General features: G+C 38.7%; 1 protein-coding gene and 1 long non-coding RNA gene across 2 annotated transcripts in view; one reads left to right on the plus strand and one right to left on the minus strand.

Moving 5' to 3' along the window:
- The window catches only part of GLUD1 (glutamate dehydrogenase 1), a 33,848-nt gene that overhangs the window by 7,456 nt on the left and 3,282 nt on the right, over positions 1-23,110 (minus strand). Inside the window, exons 2-9 of the mRNA XM_032491631.1 lie at positions 12,581-12,661; positions 12,231-12,286; positions 11,224-11,287; positions 7,304-7,398; positions 2,309-2,488; positions 1,434-1,571; positions 1,092-1,229; positions 744-824 (exon numbers count right to left, since the gene is read on the minus strand). Of these exons, the coding sequence (XP_032347522.1) occupies positions 744-824; positions 1,092-1,229; positions 1,434-1,571; positions 2,309-2,488; positions 7,304-7,398; positions 11,224-11,287; positions 12,231-12,286; positions 12,581-12,661 (833 nt within the window). The remainder of the gene's footprint in view (positions 1-743; positions 825-1,091; positions 1,230-1,433; positions 1,572-2,308; positions 2,489-7,303; positions 7,399-11,223; positions 11,288-12,230; positions 12,287-12,580; positions 12,662-23,110) is intronic.
- LOC116667232 lies at positions 346-13,759 on the plus strand. The gene is made up of 3 exons (XR_004324046.1): positions 346-894; positions 13,227-13,334; positions 13,635-13,759. It is a non-coding gene; the product is annotated as an uncharacterized LOC116667232 (long non-coding RNA).

Below are 23,110 nucleotides of genomic sequence, written 5' to 3' on the forward strand. Positions count from 1 at the left end.
GAAATTTTACATTGAAATTTAACAAGTCACCTTTCCAATCCATCTGAAGTTTTCTCAATTAGAGAAAAAAGGTTTTTTTTGTTTTATTAATCAGCAAGTACTCGATCAATTTTGGTTACAGCCTTTTCTCCACCAAAAGGTTCTCAGAAAAAATTGCTTGCCCACTACCCACTGGATTGGATTGTCCAAGGGTATCTCACCGGAAGATTAGCATTCCCTTTCCCACTAAGTAAGGACAGACAGCCTATTTCAGTTAAATTGAATTTCTTAAGTGTTTTTGGCAAAAGGGCTTCTTCACAATGCATCCCAATTCCACACTAACTTCCAATTTCCAGTGACCTTTTGGTATAGACTCCATGCTTATCCACTGAGCCTAAGCACATGCTACTCATGTTAGCTTTCTGAGTAAAGCAGAAAAAGACATTCCAAATGCATAAGGTTAGGAATCACAGAAAATAAGAGTTTGAGTAGTATTTCTAGCACATTATACATTTATATGATTGGGGTTTTAAGAAGGGTAAATATATACCCAAGAGCCTGAAACTGGAAGAAAATGGCCAGGTCCAAGTGAATTGACAGGCTTATTATATATAGCCCCGCTCCTACTTATATTTTCTTAAAAGCAAAATTAAAAACTTCACTAAGGCTTGGGAAACTAACAATCCTCCTCTCCCCTCAGTTCTTTGCAAAAGATAATTATGATTCCAAGCACATACAAAACTTGGCAAACACAGATGACTTACTGGAATAACCATAATGTTCCTCTCCAGGAAAATTTTATCAGCTTCTGGAGTTGTTGGTCCGTTGGCACCTTCAGCAATGATCTGCAAGAGTCAGGAATATAGAGAAATGCCAGTAACACCATCAAATCCCCTCCAACTGAGCTCAAGAGATGTGAGTATATGGGAAGGGGGCTGTGGGAAAGAACAATCATCCCTCTGTAAATTGTACCCTTGGGGAATTACATGGTATGTGAATTACATCCCAATAAAGCTGTTAAAAAAAGAAAGAAAGAAGAAACTCAATTAGAGCTTTCCTATGACCCTCAACGACATTCCACATTGGTAAGGCTGAACCCATCAGGCTCTCACCTTGGCTTTGACTTTGGGTGCATTGGACTTGGTCAGCTGCTTCTCGCTGGCAGCAGGGATCAATATGTCGCAGTCGGCCTCCAAGATGCTCCCTTCATAGATCTTTGCCTTGGGGAAGCCCAGGATTGTTCCATGTTGCTATAATTGATTGAAAATCAGAATTAGTGACTGCACCAGAGTTTAAATGTTTACGTTTACTGCCTATGATATGAAGACTCATTTATTAAGAGCTCTTTGAGTTACATTTAAAAAAATAAGCACAGGAAATAGACTTCAGTTAAGACTTATTTCAACTTTACAATATTCAGGTGGTCAAACCATTCAGATATTAGATGAACATACCAATTTGAAGTCTTCTAGTTCTTTTGGGTCAATACCATCTGGATTATATATGCTCCCATCAGATTCACCAACACCAACGCATTTAGCACCGAAACGATGTAAGTATCTCATAGAGTGCAAGCCCACGTTACCAAATCCCTGTGAAGAACAATTATGCGTGAAACAAAAACCGAAGTCCCAGCAGACGGTTAACAGTCATATTCTGGCCAATACACATTCTTTTAGTTTAGAAGTAATTCTCAAAATCCTTTTGGCAAAAGAAACAATGGTCTCTCTTCAGCAATAAATTTCTATGTTTAAGAATGTAGAAACCAATCCTTTGTAATCTGTAATAATGAGTCCTGAAGAAGTTCAGTTAGATGCAGCCTTGCTGACTTACAGAGAAATGGCAGTGGCGTCAACCACATTACCTCAGTCCCTGATGACCCGACAGATGTCCCATGGTCATGAAAAGGTAAGTCACTAATGAGGAGGAGTGAGTTTTATTTTAAAGTAGCATTCACCTTAACTTAAGATTCCCCTAAGTAAATTAATTAAATACCAAGTAAATTCTTCCTGAAAGTTGAAATTTGGGTCATTGTGCAAACCCTTCTATATACACATTAATAAGACCTGTCCTCTTCTGGATATAATTTCAATTTAAATACTGAATAAAAGAAGCTGGTGAGTTTCATGTCTATCTGACTGATACTTGGTTTAGTCACATGAATCACACCAAGGTACAAAAGATAAAGGATGTATTAATACTTTTCAAACATCCATTCTAAAACTTAGGAGATTCAAAGGAATCAAATTTTAAAAACCGCAAATCTAAAAACCCTGAAAAACTTTCTATGTGTATATCAGTTGTTCTTTCAGAAAGCAAACATTTTTACCTGAACAACAAATGACTTATCTCCAAACCCTGGTGTCATTCCTAAAATACTCATGTAAGAAGCTTCATTGATGAAGTTTTCTATCCCGTGGAAAACTCCCCGACCAGTAGCAGAGATCCGTCCGTGGATTCCACCCTGACTGATGGGCTTACCGGTAACACAGGCGTGGGCATTAATATCCTGTAAGAAAGAAGTCAAAACTTAAAAGATAAATGTCAAGGTCAGTTTCTGTGATGAACCAACATAATAAGTCGAAACACATTCCCATTTAACTAATAGGCTCATCAGGACTGTGTGTTTAAGGTACACTTCCATTAATAGGGATAAGCCTCACGTTCCTCAGATTTCTGTCCCCAGAAAATACGTAATAAAGTAGACTGTAATTTGTGATGGGAGAAACAGGGTTTTTAGGAATTTATGTACAAGTATGTACAAACAGTATTATTACAAAAGTAGAGATAGTTCAGCTTAAAACTATTATTCCATCAATAAATGTTTAAGCCCTATGAAGTCATAGTATACGTGCCACCTGTAAGTGTCTTAAAATTTACCACAAGACTTGAGCATGTCACCAAAACACAAAGACAGGAAGAGGCAGTCAGGTGTTCTTGGATGGGTGGACTCAACATTGTAAAAATATTTCCCCACCAAACGAATCTAGAAATTCAATACAATGCTACTCTTTAAAAAGAACTTTATAAGCTCATACTCCAGTTCACCTAAAAGAGTGGATTAACAAAAGTATTCAAGAAATTAATTAAAAAAAAAAAAGACAAGAAAATAACTAAGGTTTGCAGGGCAATTTGGAATACCTAGCAAAATAAAAATACCCATTAACCCAGGAATTCAATTTTTTCTAGTTAGTGTGGTATCATTTGAGTCAAAAAAAAAAAAAAAAAATCGGGCGGGTATACGTGGGTGGGACACAGAGGCCCGTGCTACGTGTAAGTAGTGAATAATAAGTTTTAAGTTAGTGGCCGAAGTAGGGGTGATTTAATACATTTGCTCGGGCAATTTGCTACCCACATGAAACAAGATAAAGTGCCTTACTTCATGCCATTCCCTCCACCTGCCACCCCCATGTGTATTCTAGCTGGAAAAGTTAAAAAGTGACCTGGTCTGTATCTGTGCTGTTTGAACATTTTTATGGAGAGGACTTAGAATTGAATTAGTTGTACAATTACCAACAAAAATAATAAAAGCAAAACAAAACAAGACAGTCTAGTAAAGTGATTTATGGAATTAGGGGTTTTCCCACAGTTTTCCTTCATGAATAGTTAACACTTATGAATACAGAACTGCAGACCTCGTGCCAAATGCTTTGGAACAGTGAGAACGCAAACGCTGGAGCTGTCAGTGATCTGGCTGAGGTCCGGCGCGGCGCCGGCTGGTGCGAGCTCCCCCGCATCCTAACTGTCCTGGAAGCCGGCGGAGGACCCTGCGCCCACATTTCTGGGCCAGGACAGACGAAAGGACCTGAGTGTTCAGGTTCTCGTCCGGACATATTTAACACAAACTGTGGCTTCTTACCTTAGGCCTTGACTTTGGGTTTCCCATCTTAAGAAGGGAAGTCTTTTACCAGTATAGTCCAAGGCTGAGCTGGCAGCACCTCACAAAACTTTCTTGGGAATGAGCTACTACGTGTAACAGCATCCTGCCTCCTGTTTTGCACCAATCAGCACCTTGCTCCAAAACAGACCACACCCAGAGCTCTTTTAACATAAAAAGGTGACTTGAAAAGCAACCTTTTTTGGGAATGGCAGTCAAAACCAAAATTTTTTGTACTGTTCCTGTTTTATTTCAGGGGATTTGTGGAATTTACCTGATGTAGTATTTATAAATATTTTTGTGCGTGCTTACTAAGGGCTGCGTTATACTATTATTCATTTAGTCCTCAACTGTCTCATGAACCACGTACTATTATTGTGATTTTACATCTGAGGAAACCGAGGCACAGAGAACTTAAGGCACTTGCCACAGGTCACAGAGCTGGTGTGTGAGGGAGTCAGTGCTTGAATCTAGGCTGTGTGCCCAGGCTCCCAACCACAGACACACTACCTCAGGAAATGAGGCAAGTCTAAATTCCTCCACTGAATGCTGTCGCCCCCTTTCTTCCTCTCAGAGGAAATAATATTCCTCCTCTTCTAAGGCCAGTCTTTCCACTAGGGCCCTTAAAAGAGAGATCTGTGGCCCACAGCCAATCGACATGCCAAACAACAAAAACCTTTCTCTTTGGACAACAGGCACCTTTCAAGCTGCCTTCTCTCCAGGGGCATTTGTCTTAAGTGAAGGCTATTTCTCATGCTCCACTTACCTCTCAACACTCCCTTGCGGTTGGTCTGGCTCCAACCTCACTCTTCCACAGAAAATCTACTTGTTGAATTGGCCTCTTCTCAGAATCCCCACCAGCACCCACAACCTGGAGCTCTCGGTGCTTGTTCTTTTGTAACTGACTGCTTCTGCCCCTTGAATCTCTCTCCAGTCTGTCCACTCCTCTCCAGCTCTATGGCAGGCCGGTACTACCTACCTCTCTTTCGGGCTCAATCCCATCCTCCGCCACACACACAGTGACGCTTAAAATGCACACTTGGTCCTGACACACACCTGCTTTCATTAGCACCTCACTGCCTTCCTTCTGTTTTTTCACTACAAAGACCAAAGTCCTTGCTGTCACTTACAGGGCGATAATCTGGTCCCACCCTCCTCTGCTGGCCTCTCACACACCCCATCCTTTTGCTCTCTACTCTGGCCACCAGAGTCTTCCCTCAGCCTCTCTGGTTCACCTGTGAATGCTTGCCACATCAGTAAACAAAGGATGTCGCTGCCATCAAGCCGCTACGGCTGCTCCCCCACAGTGAGTCCAGGATGCCAAGCCCTCAGCCACTGTAGCCACCCACAATGGTGGCCCTGAGGGGACTTAGGATGAGAAAGAACAGGGTGCAGGCCCTAGACAGCTAAGGTGCGTATCAAAGGCAGGATTTCAATAAGCCCAGACTCTTGCATCTTCCCACACATAGAAAAGTGCTAAATTCATTAACTTGAGATATCTTGTCTTTAATTAACAGTAATCTTATAATGTTCTGACTACTTGGTCTTTGTTATGAAAACCCCTATAAATCTTGACACCTCCCCTACCTCTTCAGAGCAGTCCCTCAGATTTTTCTGAGAGGCTCTCTCTCGGGCTCAGAAAGTCCACCAAATGACACATAATTCTCGGTGTTTAGATTGTGTGTGTTTCCGGTCGATACCTCTTTTGCATGTCAGGACCTTTACACTCAGGTGTCTCCTTCGGCCTCTTGCCCAGCAGCGCTCCCCCAGTCCTTGTCTGCTCATCTTTCTGAACACAAACTGGAAGGTTACATCTCAAGGAGGCTTTTCTGATCCTACCCTACAGATGTGGTCAGGCCCCTGCTATTCTTTTTCATACCTTCCAAACTCTTCCTTCAAGGCTTTATGTAAGCAGATAGGGTAGAGAGGGTCTCTGGAGAAAGAGAACCAGGCATGGCTTTCTAGACATAAGAGAAGCCATTTTTGGCCTAATTCATTTTGTGATCTAAGCCTGGCCAGAATGCTTGCCCTTGAACAGGTCTCAGTGATAAATGATCTTAAGGGAACAAAAGAGTGCAGAAACAAATGACTGTTATCAGCTAAGAGAATTAACAACAGCAAAGATAATAAATCAGTTGTAAAGACTAAAGTTCTATTTCAATGGTAAAGATAAGCCTGAAGTGTCCACCACCAGATCAAATGGAGTCTAACAGATGATGATCTTGACCTTTTCTGACCCTCAAGACTTCAATCAACTAAAGCTTGGACTCTGTGGACTGCCCAAGCCCCTTCATGAATATGCATGTACCCTTAGCTTAAACTTCCCCAGTTTTGCTCTCTGGGGAGACACTGCCTTGGGAAAGATTCAAGGTGTTTTCCTTACTTGCAAGTGATAATACATCCTTTCTTCTCCTGATCTTTGGGCTGGTTGTGTTTTTTTGCCTTTTGGACACCCACCAGGAGATGAACCCAGTTCTGGGGAACATTTATCTCAATTGTATTAACTCTTGCTTGCACTTAGCCTTCATATAGTAAGTACTCCATATATATTTTTAAAATGCTTTTTCAACTCCCTTTCTCTTCCCAGTCCTTAAATGTTTGTTCCAGTGTTCTGTATTAGTGGCACTACTGCTCAGTCCCCCAGACTCAAGTCCTCCTGGTTCTCTGCCATTCAACCTTGTCCTTTCCCTTGGTCCCACACATGCAATCCAGTCCTGCTGAGTCCTGCTCTGTCATGCGCCAGTGCTTCTCCCCAGCACTACGGCTCCCGGGCTGTGAAGACAGGCATGGAGGCCATCTCTGTGCTCCAGCCTAACACTGCAGCCTAAGGAAGGGTCAGCATCAAAGGCTCCCCTCGGACTAGCAAGTAAAACAGAAACTCTAGGACTTGAGTATTTCTCTACTAGTTCATGTCTTCCCGCTTCTGTTACCTTTCTAAATGTGCCTTATGTTTAGACAATCTGAGCCCTACAGTTTCTCCTCCCATCCCCCGAATCTCCATGTTAAAATTCTATCCATTTTCAAGGTCCGGCTCTGACCCAAATGCCTCTTGTGGGAAGCCTTCCTTCAGAAACTCCGCTCAGGTATCACACGACCTCCATACCTTATCTGCTTAAGTGAACGCTCTTTGAGGGAAAAGTCAGAACGGAACGCTTCTTTATTTCCCTTCTACTGTCTTGCAATGTATCCTGCCCTGGCAGGTGATCTGTCTTTGAGGGTCACATCCCGGCGTTCAGGATGGGGTTGCATGTAAGTAAAGTTAAAGTTCCCTACATTCACGATTTAAGAACAAACAAACAGATAGCAGTAAAATAATACATAAATCAAAATATGATTAAAGGAGAGAAGAAAAACCCAGTGAATTCTCTTTTTATATGCAGAATCAATTTAACTGTTACTTCTGGTAGATAGCAAATGAAGCCTTCAGGGCTTCTGGTGGGTACTCACATAGTGCCCTATGGTGCTGGCATAGGTGTCAGCAATCCAGGACATCTCTCGTTCTCCTGTGCTCATGTCTGGGGCAGGCACATCAATGCCGGGACCTGGGGGCACAGGGGAAGGGCAATGCACCAGTTTTTAAGATAAAGGCATCTCAAACACATAGATCCTTGCAATTCTCTATAATAACAAAGCTCCCATGGCTAGAAAACTTTGGATTTCAACTAGGTAACGAATTGAAGTCATAGAAATACTCATCATTAAGTACTTCACTACAAAATGTACACACACACACAGTGTTACATGGTCATTTTTCCCACTGGTGTTTACTTGCTATGTTTGGAAGTTAGCTATGCACAACAGAGAAGCCACTCAATATCTGAATGTGCAAGCAAAGGCAAAATCACTTTAGCCTCTCTTGACCTCAGTTCCTCAGAATTAGCAAATTGAAAAGTTTGAGGATTACAAGAAGTTAGCCCAAAGGCAGCAATAAGTACCAATGGTAGCACTAATACTGAGGTCCACAGTGAGGTTCAGATGTAAATGTGTTAAATGGTGCCCGCTCAAATCTGTAAAGGCTGGAATACATTGAAATAGATTCATCAAAATAGTAAGAATAAGAAACAACCTAATTATCTAGCAGGTCAGTTAAATAAAATACGGTATATCTACACAAAGAAATACTATGCAGCCATTAAAAAGGATGATGTACATCCACGTGAATGGCTTGGAATCATCAACAACACATATATGTGGAAACAAAGGAGGTTTCTTATACCATGTATAACATGTTCCCATTCTCATAAAATTCTTTCCCTCTATTTATATATCTATGCATAACATCTATACATGTATTTCTAGTGTATATATATATGTATGCAGGTTTACAGAGATGGACCAACTTTTTCATCTATGTTGGGGTTTCAGCCTTGTTTATAACTTTATATCATTTCAAATGTAAAATAAACTTATAACCTTTGTAAAAAGAAAAACAACTTTAAAATGTTTAAACCATTGTCTCCCAAATAAAGGTCTTTCTAAGAACTGTATTTTCTATAATTATTACTCTTCAATCAGCAGACTAAGTTCCATTTTAATATTCTCCTACAGTTAAGGGGCCTAGCCCCTAGATAATGCACTTCTTTGTACAAGTTGTGATGTAATGGAAATAGGACTGGTGTTAAGACAACTCTGAAATGGTCAAGATTTGCTTTCTACATTCCTGCCACCCACAGTTCCCCACCCAATCTGTCACTCTTCTATGCCCGGGCAATCTTTTCCTTAGGCATCTTACAAATCTCAAGTCCCCCCAGCCTACCCTGGCCCCATACAAGTCCCCTGCATGGAACAGTTCATGCCATATTCTAGCCTTGTTCTCTGACATAGGGCTCTACTCTACTGTTCCCACTTGCTCACAACTTCCATTCCTTTACAGAGACATACCTCAACCGGAGGTCAGTATAAATCTGTTTAATCAGTATTTCTCTCCTAAAGTGTAAATGACAAATTGCTCCCGAATCCTTTCAGAGGCATCTACAAAAGGATTATGCTGGTTTTCAGCAATACCAAGTGTTAAATAATCTTATGGCCTCAAATAACAACAATTCCATTTGCAGAAGGTATGTTGGTAAATGGCAAGTTTGAGGGACATAGTCTGTAAACCAAAAATGTATAATGACTACAAGTAATTCCTGAATTACAGATAAATCCTCAAATACCCTACAGAGCACAGGTCTGAAAGTCCATCCTTTTGAAAACAGGTAACTACCCTTAGGAAAGTTAAAATGCCATCACTCAATCCCATAAAAGATGAAAAATTGGCTAAAAAAAGCAACTGCTTTAACAGAACATGAGCACAGGGGTAGGAGTGAAAGGTTAATTTTGGTGCACAGAAGTACAGAGGGATGAAAAGGATGAAGACATCAGGTTATTGCAAGGGAACTTTACAGAGATGACATCTAAACTCACAGACCAGAATTAATACCCTTTCACAAACTTTTCCAGGGGGGGAAAAAAAAAGGAAAGACCACTTCCTACTTCAACTCATTCGGAGGCCAGTATTATTATCCCGTTATCAAAGACCTCACAAGCAAAAAATACTGCAGACCAGTATCTCTTAGAAAAGCATCAAAAAGAATAAAATACTTATGAATAAACTTAACAAAAGTAGTGTGAGACTTGTAAGCATCATTAAACAAATTAAAGAAGACCTCAACAATGGAAAGATTTTTCAGTGTTCATGGACTGGAAGACAGTATGGTTAAGGTGGCGATACTTCACAAATTGGTCTAGATTCAAAGCAATCCCTTCCGAAATCCCAGCTGACTTCTGTAGAAATCAAAACGCTGATCCTAAACTCACACAATGTGACAGGGCCAGGACTCAGACTCTGGTCTAACTCACAATCTGAAACTCCCTGTGGAAAGACAAGTCAGAAAATAACTGAAAAATGACATCAATTCCAGGGGTTTGCTCAGATTAGTTCTGTGCCCTAGAGAGAGAAAGAATGCTGACTGCCTCCCTCTTATGTGACAAAGCTTTCTGAGCCCAGATGTCAGTTTAGTTGCACAGTGGCTTAGTAAAGTTTTTGCACATAAGCAAAGTCAAACGCTAGTATTTAAGCTCTCAGTGTTTCAATGAATCACTTTTTAACCTTTGGAATTATAAGGTACTTGTCAATATAGTGAAAATAAAGCTGGATGTACTCCAGATATGGGTGATAAATACAACTAAATAAAGTCTGAAACCACTCAAGACTTGTAAGTTTGAGATTCAAGCTAAAAGTTTAAGCTAAGCTATGATATAATACACTATGAAGGCTTTCAGAATTAGTCGATATTTCTCTGAAGGAGGGAGTTAACTCATTACGTCCTAGTGCTTCCCCTGTAAAATGACTGTAAGTAAAGCTCACAGTAGTGCCAAGGAAGACACATGCCAAGAATCCAAATGCCTTTTAAATTATGAAAGACAAGACAACTCTAGCAAAGTTCTAGTGTTACTTAAAAGGGACACATTTCAAAACAAGGATATTTTAAGTTCACAAGAACTTGTCAACAGTGGGAAGAAAACCACAGGGGCAGGAAAACAGAAAAAGTAAACTTTCTTTGCTATTTAATTTAATCTTCTTTAGTTAAACTATGTTAAAATGGAAAATGCTATTAAATAATTTTGTTTATTTTATTAAATCAGAATCCTAGAATAAGAAATAGAAAGACTTAATTTGCTTAAAAATTAAAGATTAAATAATACTTATATCACAGAAAATATTCACATTGTTCACAAAAGAACGTGACACAGACAATAGTATGATACATAAACATCCAGCAAATGAAGACCAGCAACCTCATAATTTAGTCTGATTGGCAAAAGCTCCTAGAAACAAACATTAGGAGCCCCAGGAATCCTCAAAACCAGCCAGGGACGGATGGCAGAGTGAGCCTCCCGCCTGTGCCCACTGCTTTGAAGGAAGAGGCCTGCTTATTTAGGCCTCCAATTCCAAAAGGCATCACGTTTCTCACTGCTTTCAGAACAACAAGATTACTACTATAAAACTGCTTTTTGCATATTAAAAATTACTTATAATGCAGGTATTATTTACTCCCTAAAATCTTTTTGGATGGCACAATAGGGATTGTTCAATGTTGTTACCCTGATCAAAAACCTTTCATTATGTCTGTACAAGGAGAAGAGATGGAAGTGATCTCTCCTGGGGTCCACACTGCATACTGAGAACCTAACTTTTCTATTGGAGATTATATACATCATATACAGGCTTAGGTGTGCCCACCACACCTAACATAGAACCCCGTTGCTCTAAATAATAGGGCAAGTCTATCCACGCATGTATAGACAGAAGCAGGAGTTTAAATTAAGACAATTACTTTTTAGATGTTCCCACTCTATGCAGAAACCTACATGGCAATACATACCAATAAAGCCCTTCTTTGCCAGCTCCATGGTGAACCTCCTAGTGATTTTTTCCAATTCATTATCCTGCAAAGGGAAGAAATGAAATCAAAGACAATAATGAAAAAATTTGATAGAAAAACCACTAGTGGCAATAACTAACAGTTGCGTCCTATTTCCTATTTATAGGACACTTCCACATATCTCCAGAACAACTCATAAAGCGGGCATTTCCATTTTAAATGAAATTTTAAATTTCTGAGATCAAAAATTAGACTAAGCAACAGACAGAACTGTGGACCAAAGCTGTTCTCCCTGCATTAATATAGGACCCTATGAGTAATCCCCATGATATATTTTCATTTAAATGGCAGATTATGTTTACATAGATATTAATTTACATAACTAACTTAATATAGATGTTAATCAGAAGAGTAACACCAGCTTAGGTTAACTTGGAACGGATAGGATAAAACAATAAAATTTCTACCAAATTAGTTAAGATATGTCAACCTTGAGATCCCAACATAAAAATCTCAGATCACAAGGCGGGAGGGTATAGCTCAAGTGGTAGAGTGCATGCTTAGCATACACAAGGTCCTGGGTTCAATCCCCAGTGCTGCCTCTAAAAATAAATAAATAAACCCAATTACCTGCCAAAAACAAACAAAAAAAACCAAAAAAACTCAGATCACAGATATACATATTTACATACAGTACATAATACATGATATTCATTTATGTATAGAATATACTTATATTATAGTTATATATAATAAACATGACTATAAATACCTAAGAATATAAAGGTATACTAATCACCTTTTAATCAAGAAAATGAAGAAAATGAGAAAGTACATTGATGTAAGCAGCTGATCTTTTATACAGCTAAACATTCAACAATTATTTACTTATTTTTCTATTCCTTTTAAAAGCAATAATAACCATTAATCTCACTGGTAGAGGGGATACACAGAAGCCCAGTGACTGCTACCTATACCACGTGTACAGATGTCACTTTGATACTTACGGTATAGTTCTTAGGGTTGATCTTAACACCAGCTTTGGCACCCCCAAACGGCACATCTGAAAGAGAAGGCAGAAAGTTGTTACTCCATATAAAGGATAAAAGAATTAAGGAAAATCCAATTAGTTCCTATAAAAAATTCCCCATTTTAAAAAAAGACTAAATCTTAATTAGGATGAATTGAAAAGTGACGTAAGCCTTAAATTGTGCAATGCAAAAAAAAAAAAAAAAAAAAAAAAAAAAACCCCAGTTCTAATAAAGTATATATCTCTAACATCTTAAAAGTAACCTTGTATGCAAACATTATATCCCCAAGGAGTTTTTATTAGGTAACAACAAAGGAGATCACTTACCAACCACTGCACATTTATATGTCATCAGAGAAGCCAAAGCTTTTACTTCGTCTACGCTCACATCAGTGCTGTAACGGATACCTGAGGGTTTAAAAAAGAAAGAGGGGGGAGGGGAATGTATTTAGCCCATCCTTCTAGCATGTCCAGACTTTTTACTGGTTATTTTCAAGAACACTTGAAGTAGTTTATGATTAAAAAACCAATAGGAAAAGCTGCTAATTAGCCACCCAGAAAGAGTGACAGAATGAGCACTGCACTTGATTTGAAATATTTTGATATTTAAGAGAAAACGATTGGTGTGGAAGTTCAGTTTTTGCTTTCTGGTATGAGTAGCATCAGGCACGATTTCTGGGAATTTAGGGATGGGATAGCCCTGTCCTTCAGGGACTTACAACCTAGAGGGAAACAACAGTAACCATGATTTCACAAGACAAAGACTACCTTCAAATGAATGTTTACACTTTCAAGAAGGCAACTAACTCACTGAAAGTTTGATTTTTTTACTTTTTGGTTGAGGTGATTTGGTAGCGGGGAGTTAAACTTTGCATTCTGATAGCATACAAATAAAGGCAAATGGCTCATTAGCAAATTCGACAGCTTCAACTTAAGTATCAGATGTCTAAACAGAGGTTTTGGCTTCTCACAGATGCACACAAAGAGATGCTTACCCTGTAACTCCCTTCACCCCCCTGCCAGCCTCTTTTAACCGAGAGCTGAGAAGCTGACAACGTCATCTCTCCTTCCTGGAAATGAGGTAATTCCCTTCACTCTTTCTACAAGAATGGGAGGGGGCCAAGCAGACAGACAACTCTGAGTCTTAATGCCCACCCCCGTACTTACAGGTAAGTAGGTGTTCGGCAAAGGGGACACAGGAAGTGAGTACACCCACCATTTTGGTTTTGGGGATCTTGGTCAATCACCCTTCCAAGTTTTATAGGGTTAAACCACCTTGCATCCTTAGTTCACTGCTTCTCAACCCCAGAGAAGAAGGTCTTTTGAGGTTGATGATTCCATGCTGCTTGGGGCCCTCTGACACTGAGTTTGTGTGATGAAGGACACCTGGATGAAGTTGCATGCAATTCCACGGAGAGTCACAAGTGATGGGGGCCCAGGGACATCTCTTAAAGAAGAATTCTGGGAATACAAGTTTTTCGGTAGAAATCTACAGTAATTTCATGGACTGGCAGTTAGAGAAAACACCCCTATCCATTTTAAAACTGGCTTCTTGTGCTTCAGAAAACACCTGTCTAAAGATAAATGACATGTTTTAAGAACATTTTCTCTATGTAGGATCATAAAGAACAAATTCTGAAACTGAACATATTTCTTTGACCTACTGGAAAAATAAAATAATTGTATTTTAGAAAAGTGAGCTATTAGAACAATCTGTATCTTGCATATAGTGGGTTCTCCGATTATCTGTGGAATAAATTTACTCGTTGCTAAAATTTTAGATGAGAATTGACTTTTTTTTTTTTGCATATAGCAGATCTAGTAGCTCTATTGCTATACAGCTTGCTTCCCCATTTTGTTCAGGTCTTTATTAAAAACTTTCTTCATTCTGAGAGGCCCTTCCTGACTATCCCACTTAAAATAGTACCTCTTCCTCATCCCCACTCTCCAGCCCCTTCTACCTTATTTAATGCGTTGACATTGACTTTGTATCATACTTGTTCACTGCCTTGCGTCCGCACCTGGCAAGTTAGCACCACGAGGACAGATTTTTTGTTTACTGCTGTAATTCCTGGTGTCTCACACAGAAAATGGCTCAATACTCAAATACACGTTGAATGAATATATGACTGTTTCTTGACTCCTAAAACTTAAGGTAGAAAGACAAAAGCCATGGCCACTTAAAACTGACATACACACAAGTTCTAAGCAAGTGTCTGTGCATATTGTGAAAGAACTAAAAAGTAGTAAAAAGCAGAAGTATCAGGTCCTAGAAAGTATTCAGGAAAAAAACCCTCAAATTTGTGAGTAATATTAAGAACAAATATTTGTTTTTTTAAAACAAAAATTGCTTTTTCATTAAAACATTTTTTAATTGAAGTATAGTTGATTTACAATATCATGTTAGTTTTACGTATACAACATAGCGATTCAATATTTTCAGATTATACTCCATTTATAGTTATTACAAAATACTGGTTATGTTTTCTGTACTGTACAATATATCCTTGTAATTTATTTATTTTACACATAGTAGTTTGTACTTAATCCCCTACTCCAATCTTGCCTTTCCCCCGGGTAACCATTAGTGGTGTTCTCTAGATCTGTATGTTTCTGTTTGGTTATATTCAGTTGCTTATTTTTCAGATTCCACATATAAATGATAACGTACAATATTTGTCGCTGTCTGATTTATTTCACTAAGCACTAATGCTCTCCAGGCCCATCCATGTTGTTGCAAATGGCAAAATTTCATTCTATTTTATGGCTGAGTAGCATTCCATTGTCTGTAATGTATATATATACGTATCATATCTTTATCCATTGATCTGTTGATAGACACAAGTGCTTCCACAATCTTGGCTACTGTAAATAATGCTGCTCTAAACACTAGGGTGAATGTATCATTTTGAATTAGTTATTTTTGTTTTCTTCAGATAGATACTCAGGAGTAGAATTCCTAGATTATACAGTAAGTTCTATTTTTACTTTTTTGAGAAACCTCCATACTGTTTTCCATAGTGGCTGCAACTGCATAGCGTGAGAAAATGTTCTCATTTCATTCTCTTACATGTAGCTGTCTAGTTGTCCCATGAACCATTTACTAACTTTTCCCAACTGTATAGTCTTGCCTCCTTTGTCATCGATTAACTGACTGTAAGTGCATGGGTTCACTTCTGGCCTCTCTATTCTGGTCCACTGATCTATGTCTGTTTTTGTGGTGGGACTTTGTGTTTTGATTACTGTAGCTTTGCAGTACAGTCTGAAGTCCGGGGGCACGATACCTGCAGCTTTGTTCTTTTTTCTCAAGATTGCTTTGGCTATTCAGGGTCTTTTGTGGTTCCAGATTAATTTTAGGATTATTTGTTCTAGTTCTGTGAAAAACTGTCATGGGTATTTTGATAAGGATTGCTTTAAATTTACTGATTGCTTTGGGCAGTATGGACATCTAATATTATGAATTCTTCCAACTTGTGAACACAGGATTATCTTTCCATTTCTTTGCATCTTCACTTTCTTTCAACAATGTCTTAAGTTTTCAGAGTACAGGTCTTTCATTTCCTTGGTTAAGTTAAAAAATTGTTTAAATACTAAAATGTGTTTAAACAAGTTATTACTTATTACTGAGTAAATAGGAATTACTTAAGCTTACTATTTAGTGAAAACTATGCTAGGCCAGGGATCTGGGTGGGGTGCAGTGTCCAGCACCTCCTAACCCAGTGAATCCAGCCCAACAGAAACTGCTGTGGACATGTGCACTTGCTCACCTGGGGAGGTGTTAACAGTACTCTTAGGCTTCATGCCAAGATTGCTTGGGACAATGTGTGCGAGGCAGGTGGCGTAGTGTCTGCATGTGGACAATTTTTCAAATCTTAACTATCATTGCTACTATAGTATGACAAAGTAGTGGCAAAAAACAAAGAAATTTATTTTAAAAATTCTAAATGTATAGGATTTTAAGCAAGCAGCTCACTGAACTTTGATTTGATTACTCAAAGATAAATTCATAGGGGTGGTAAAATAGTGCACTCTCAAGAATCAGTATTCCTCCTATCACCTCTTTATTGTTCTTTTAGAGTCTCTGGAAGTAGTTAATAAGTTATCCTAATTTTCCTTGCTTTCTTAAGTGGGGGAAAAGTTACTTTCCCTTAGCCAGTGTTAATAACTAATGCATTCAGTGGGAAAGGAAAAACAGCTTGAAATCAGACAGCAATCCTACCATTCTAGATATAAATGCTAATTAAAAACCAGGCCCCTCCCACAAAACGATGTAAACAAGACTATTTTATTGCAGACATCCTAAACTGATGAGTCAGAAACTGTGACTGTAACAAAAAACATGTTTCCACTGGAGGGAACTCAGGAATTCCTACTTGTAAAGTGAAATTTTCTTTCCAAACCACACCCATTTAGAGAGTCCAGGATACTGAAAAGAAGTAGTTACATAAATTACCTCTCACTCTACAGGCATTTTCTGCAGGCTATGAATCAAGGAAGACTTCTAATGAACTGAGGCAGGGAGCACTATAAGGAGAGTAGCAGATGAGTTGGGGAATAAACCTTGGAGTAGATATGGGTGGGGACAGAGAGGGACCCAGAAATGAAAGCAGGAGGTGCTTGGGCTAAAGAAGACGTAACGCTCTCATTTTAACTTCCTAAGAAATTAGCGATACATAAATAATTTTACTTCTAGAAATTGGCAGATATACTGGTATAGTTACTAAACTGTTAACAGGGGAATAAATAAAACAAATACCTGTAAATAAAATACTCTGCACTAAATATGAGATAATAAGTAAACTCCAGTAATACAGGAATTACCCACACCCAAAGGAAAGCTAGTTACTCTTCCTCCTTTGAGACTGAAAACCAAAGACAACTAATAAAAACACATTGTTACCTTAAAATTCTTAACCATTTTAACAAACGCTAAGAATGACCGCAAAAAAGATGATCCTCTCCACCGAATTTGTAAATTCAGTGGATTAGGAGATATTAGCACAATTGGTGTACATGAAGGGCAAAATGATGTGACATGTACTTCAAAGTTCTGAAAGAATGGGAAAACCTAGCATTTTTGAATGCCTACTCTATTTCAAGAATAGTGAATTTGAAGACAAAGTCATCCAATAAAGCCAAAAAGATACATACAGACAAGAAAACCAGAAAAACTTAAAACATTTTAAATCAAACTAAGACAAGAAGGGTCTTATATGCAGTGTGAATATTCTCACTTTTATAAAACCAAGTCTTTCCACCTTTCCCACAGCAGAGAAGGATAAAGGTAAGCAAGATCAAGGGCGACTGGATAGGGGCAGAGGGATAGAAACTGGAAGGAACGAAAGTTCTATCATAGAAAGTTAATTATAGAAATACATAGCCTATGTTGGCCCCAGCATTACTAGCGTTTGGGAAGAGATCAATTGGGTATTTGAAGGACACGTAATCACGGATGTAGATGCTTTCAATGGAAAGCAGGAGTCCATGGCTGGCTACACTAAAAAGGGAAGTGGGTGATGGTCCACAGATGTGGACCACAGGACTGATGTCATTAGAAACGGGGTTTAAATGAAGGACCGTATCTCAGAGTAATCTGTGCTTTCAGTTCATCAGAGGAAACTAAAAAAGCACCACCCATGACAATGTTTATTGTTTATCAAACTTGGTAAAGTTGGAGGAAGGGTTGTGATAGAACTTTGACATCATACCTTTGATTCTCAAGAGGAATTAGCTTTATAGTCATTGAGTTAACTGGTATCCAGATGTTTCAAAAGAACATTAATAAAATGCAGATATCTGCAAACTACACACAGCAGAAAGCATTCCCTCTTAATTCTCCAAAACTTTCCTTGCTATCCTCAGAGCCTAACATTGGTGTACACTAAAGTTTTTCTAGGAGAAAAAAATTAAAAAGAAAAACTGGCTAAGTTACTATGGTGATGAAGAAAACACACCAGCTAATTACTTTGAAAAGATGCAGTGAAAACCACAACTGAGTAGCTTGAATTTTTCTTCCTTTTGCTAGCTGACTCAAAACCAAAAACATACAAAAAAGCTCCTTAGTGACTAAGTCACCATTGTTTTTTATGATGAATCATTAACTAAACACATTTGTGAAAATTCAAATGGTTTTAAAACTTAACTGAACGTGGATCTTTTACTAAGATTTGACTTATTCACTAGAAATTCAATTTCCAACTGTATTATCTCTTTCCAGAAACTATTACTTAATAACCAAGAGTCCTACCACAAAAATAGAATCTCCAGAAAGGCAAAATGGACCCAGAACTCTAAAAATGCCTTCAGCACAGGGAAGAAGCATTTAGTACAGGAGCTCAGGAAAATCATACACTTTAATAGCTTTTGACAGTATCCATGTACCGTTCTGTGTAAGAAGGCAAGGAGCAAATAGTTTTCACCCATTATCAAAATATTTATTTTAAGGGTTTTGAGAAGACAACCTTAAGCTTTCTGGAAAGCAAACGTTTAGCTAATGTTGGGGGAAAAAATGAAATCGAAGGTATTTCTTCTTTCCACTAAAATTTCAAAATTATGTTAACTCCCATGCATATGTTTTCATCAAAATTCAAATATAGGAAAAACCGAAGTCTTCTGATTACCACTTGTGACCCCAGTCCTTAGGGGTGACCATCCTTAGCAACTTTTATATATATATAGCCTTTCAAGTCATTTCCCTTCATTTATGTACATACATACCTACAGAACGTATAGCTTTGTTTTGTGTTTAAGTATATAGCCTACTGCCCAATGGAGAGAAGAAAGAATATGCATTAAAAGGGGGATTCTGTTAATTTTTTTTATAGATTCCTTATTCTAACAATGACTAACAGTAAACTTAGATCTTCAACCTAACAGGTCTTGGAAATAATGCTAGTAAAACTGGTGAATATAAAGTTGATAACATTCAGTAAAAGACAACAATAAATGTTTCAAAGGGGTAAAGACGCAAAATTTTAGATACCCAGTTTCATAGAAATTACTTACAAGTCTAGGTGGCATGTGAGAAGGATCTTGAGAGGAAAATTATAGGGCTATTGGAGACATGGTAGGGACAGACATGGTAGGGACAGGCTACTTTCCAAGGGTAAGACTGAGAAAAATATATGCCTGTATTTTCATTTTTCCTAAGGATCATTTTACCCCAGATTACCTTTCTAATCGTCTTTCCTAATAACACTTTTCTGTCCCTTATACCATCAGTTTTTCTACCAGTGTCTCAGGCTCAAAATCTGAGTTATCTTTGACTCATCCTCATTCCACACATCCTACCTGTTGAAGGATCGTGAAGCCATCCAGGAGCCCATCAAGAGATGCCTCATTAAAACAAAAGGTGATCTTACCACCCAGGAAATTCCAAGGGATTTAGGAACTCTGTGTAGGACGCTCCTACCATCCCCCATAACTCAGTAAATGACAAGAGTTTCAGGAGCTCTGTGTCAGCAACTGGATTCAAAGGCCTAATAGCAGAACAAACGGTTGCTCCCAGCACCCCTATCACTCAGGAAATTATACAGATTTTAGGAGCTCTGTACTAGGAACTGCGGACAGAGACCAAATAAATATTTATTATGCCATAAAGCCTTACTTTCCACTATTTACAAACACACAGGCTGTCCCCATGACCCTACCACAGAGTCCTGCCTCCTGCCTGGGCTGAAGCCACCCTCCCTACTTCTCTTTATCTGAAATGACCTTTCCCCTTTCTAACCCTTCTCCAGGCTTCCCTACTTTCAGATCAACACTGCCTTTCCCTGGCATCTTCTTTGAACTCCTATTGCAGCAACACATTGTCCAGTGTGCTTTCAACTGTGTCACTTATTGACTGGTTCCAGGAAAGGAAAATCAATCTTTTAAATTTTCATTTGTGCTATCTTTCAGTTTCCCTCTAGCCAAGGAGCAATTCAGAAAAATTTGAAGGTCTGACAGAAATTCTCCAAGAACAATCAAGAGAAATAATAGCAATTCATGACAAAGACTTTTTAGTTCTTATGAAAAGGCACCTAGAAGAAAGCCAGTTAAAAACTGTTGCACTGAAGACCCTCAAAGATATATGTAATAACACTCTGGCAGAGAAATGAGTTGTTCTGGCTGACACACTAAACTGCTTAAACACCAAAGCTCTTCAAACCTCTTTCAATGGAAAACTCCCTTTTAAAATGTTCTTTTGCTGCCTAAATAATTATAACAAATGGACTGGTAAAGACATCACTGATGAATGCATTTCTTTTCTAGGAAGGAGGTAGGTCTTTTCATAGCTTTTAACAAATCTCAAATGATCCAAAGTTTTAGGAATCATTGTGTTGAGGGCATAACATGGTTCTCAATCAGTACTTACCCCAAGATACAACTTGTAACTTTTTACACAAATGAATCCAGACAATAATGACTAAGAAATGGGGAGCTGGATCAGATGGCTGGAGCCTGAACCCAACCCTGCTACACACTGTTGTGTAATCCTGCCAGGGGGAGGGGGGGCTTACTCTTCAGCCTTAGGATCTGCATTTGAAAATCTGGATCAACAGTGCATTTCATGAGGTTGTTCTAAGGAAATCAAAGGAGTGATGCAGGAAAAGCTCTTGGAAATGTTTGGTGTACACATAGAGCTCAATAAATGTTATCTATTACTGCTCTCCCCTGCTTTGCCAGTTGACCTTTGCGAAGGCATACTCTCCTAGGTACAGCTGCCATTGTGAAAGGTACCTAAAGGTGCTATGAGCAGCCCTCTCCCAGGTTGTCTTCTTGCCCTTCATAAAACCCTTCCTGCCTTTACCAGTCGTAATTCATACATTAACACTTCAGTCTGGATAGAGAACAATCTGCATTAATTTCTGCCTCTGGAAAAGGGGAACACTGATTCATCTGGATAGCTGGGTTAGTTTTCGGTAACAGCTTTGGACCTAACACTGTTCATGGTTACCTTGTAGGGAAGGACTTGGGGTAGAGCTGCTTCATTTTTCACTCTACAACTTTCATTATTATTTGAGTATTCGAGTCATACTTACAACTTTCATTATTATTTGAATACCCGAGTCATACGTATGTATTTTAACAAGGGATTGCTGGGTAGAGCAGTTATAGGCCATTTATGAATCAATGTGCTTCATTAAAGTGATATTAGAGGACTTTTCCTTTATTATTTGTATTATAAAAACCTAATTATTATGCAAAATAGAAAACAAAGGAGTGTCATGTCCAGAGCCCAGTAATTTTTCAACATCCCAAAGTTAATATTTCAGTCTTTATTGGTTCCTGGCAGAACCCTGAGTATCTTTAACATAATTGAAACAAAAAGAAACAATTTTCCCAAGCAATCTAAGTTATTGCCAACAGTGCTAAATACAATTTCTTCCCCCTGTAAGTCAAAAAGTTTGTGTTCAACGTTCATTTCTTATTAAACACTGTCAGTTTTACTGGAGTTTGATACACACTGGTGCTTGTCCTCCAATTTTTGACGCCCCAATTCCTGCAAAGTGTACTCTGCATAATGAGTGAGCAGCAAGTGTTTAGTCTTCCTGCGTATGGGTTTTTACTGCCAAAGCAAACTATCTAGATGGATTCACACAAAGTGATGGGAAGACTGAACAATAATCTGACGTCTAGGTCTCCATCATTATCCTAGCTCTTCATTCCCTAGTATATTTGGAGAAGGGAAGGGGGTAGAGGCATTTGGCTTCTTAAAAACAAAAAGGCCTTTATAATGGCAACACAATTCACATTAAACTAAAAAGTGCGAAACCACCACCACCACCTCAGGGCTAAAGGCTAGAGTAGAAGAAATTATCTGTCTTTTAACTGAACTTTCAGATGGAGTCGAATCTTAAATTTAAATACAAAGGCTACATTTACCTTGTGGTAGCAGATGCAGATACAACTCACACTTTAAAAATAGAAAGTGTGAATTTATTCAAAGTCACCTATGTTTTGATGGTTGTCAAATTCGGCAAATACGTCAGAAGTATTTTTTTTTCCAGTGAAAGTAAAGGATGCCCCAACTGTATCAGTACTTTCTACAGTTTTCCCCAAGGCACTACCATCTACCACAGAATCAGATCCCAGAGGCCCAGGAGGATTTCAGTATTGCACTGACTCCAATCCTTAGCTGCCTCCCCTGCCCCCACCCAGGCATCCTGCCACCCAAAGATGACAACAAAGACCATCTACCTCCTACGGTTTCTTTTTTGCATTTTGGCTCTTAAAAAACAAGTCAATGGGTTAACAATGGTCCTGATATCTGTAGTTAAATAAAAGCTTTAGGTCAATGCATCTGAGGATTCCATCAACTTTATTTAAATGATAATCTGAGAAAGTTCTAAGATAAGAGGAAGAATCTGTCACTGAGTTTGGACTCAGTAAGTTTTAACCTGAAGACTGGAGGTGGGGGTGGGGGAAGGGAGGACAGGCTGGAAGGGAAAGTAAATTGACTCCCACATCAATGAATTGGAACCATCAATCTCTCTACTTTTCCCCCAAATTGACTTTTAAATAATAAATTTCCTTCTAAAAAGATTAATCACAGGTAGAACCCTGGCCAATAAAACACAGAGATTTTATTCGGGGAAAGTTAACAGGAACAATTACTTACAATGTCTGAAAAAATCTTCTCAAAGCACAAATTTCCACAAAGTTCATCTTTGCTGAAAATAATTTTAAAGCCTCTCTTAAAACTTCCCTTCAGAGGCTGGAGCACACTCTTTTGCAAATCCTTAATAGATGGAAGCCTACGGCTTCAGTTAAATATGGTATGTTGGAAAAGAGAAGCAGATAAACTGTTTATTATTAAATATTTACTTGGTACAAAGTACACATCGGCCACCCTCAGGTCTTAAAACCACCTGT

The sequence above is a fragment of the Camelus ferus genome, chromosome 11, assembly GCF_009834535.1.
Source record: "Camelus ferus isolate YT-003-E chromosome 11, BCGSAC_Cfer_1.0, whole genome shotgun sequence".
Lineage (NCBI taxonomy): Eukaryota > Metazoa > Chordata > Mammalia > Artiodactyla > Camelidae > Camelus > Camelus ferus.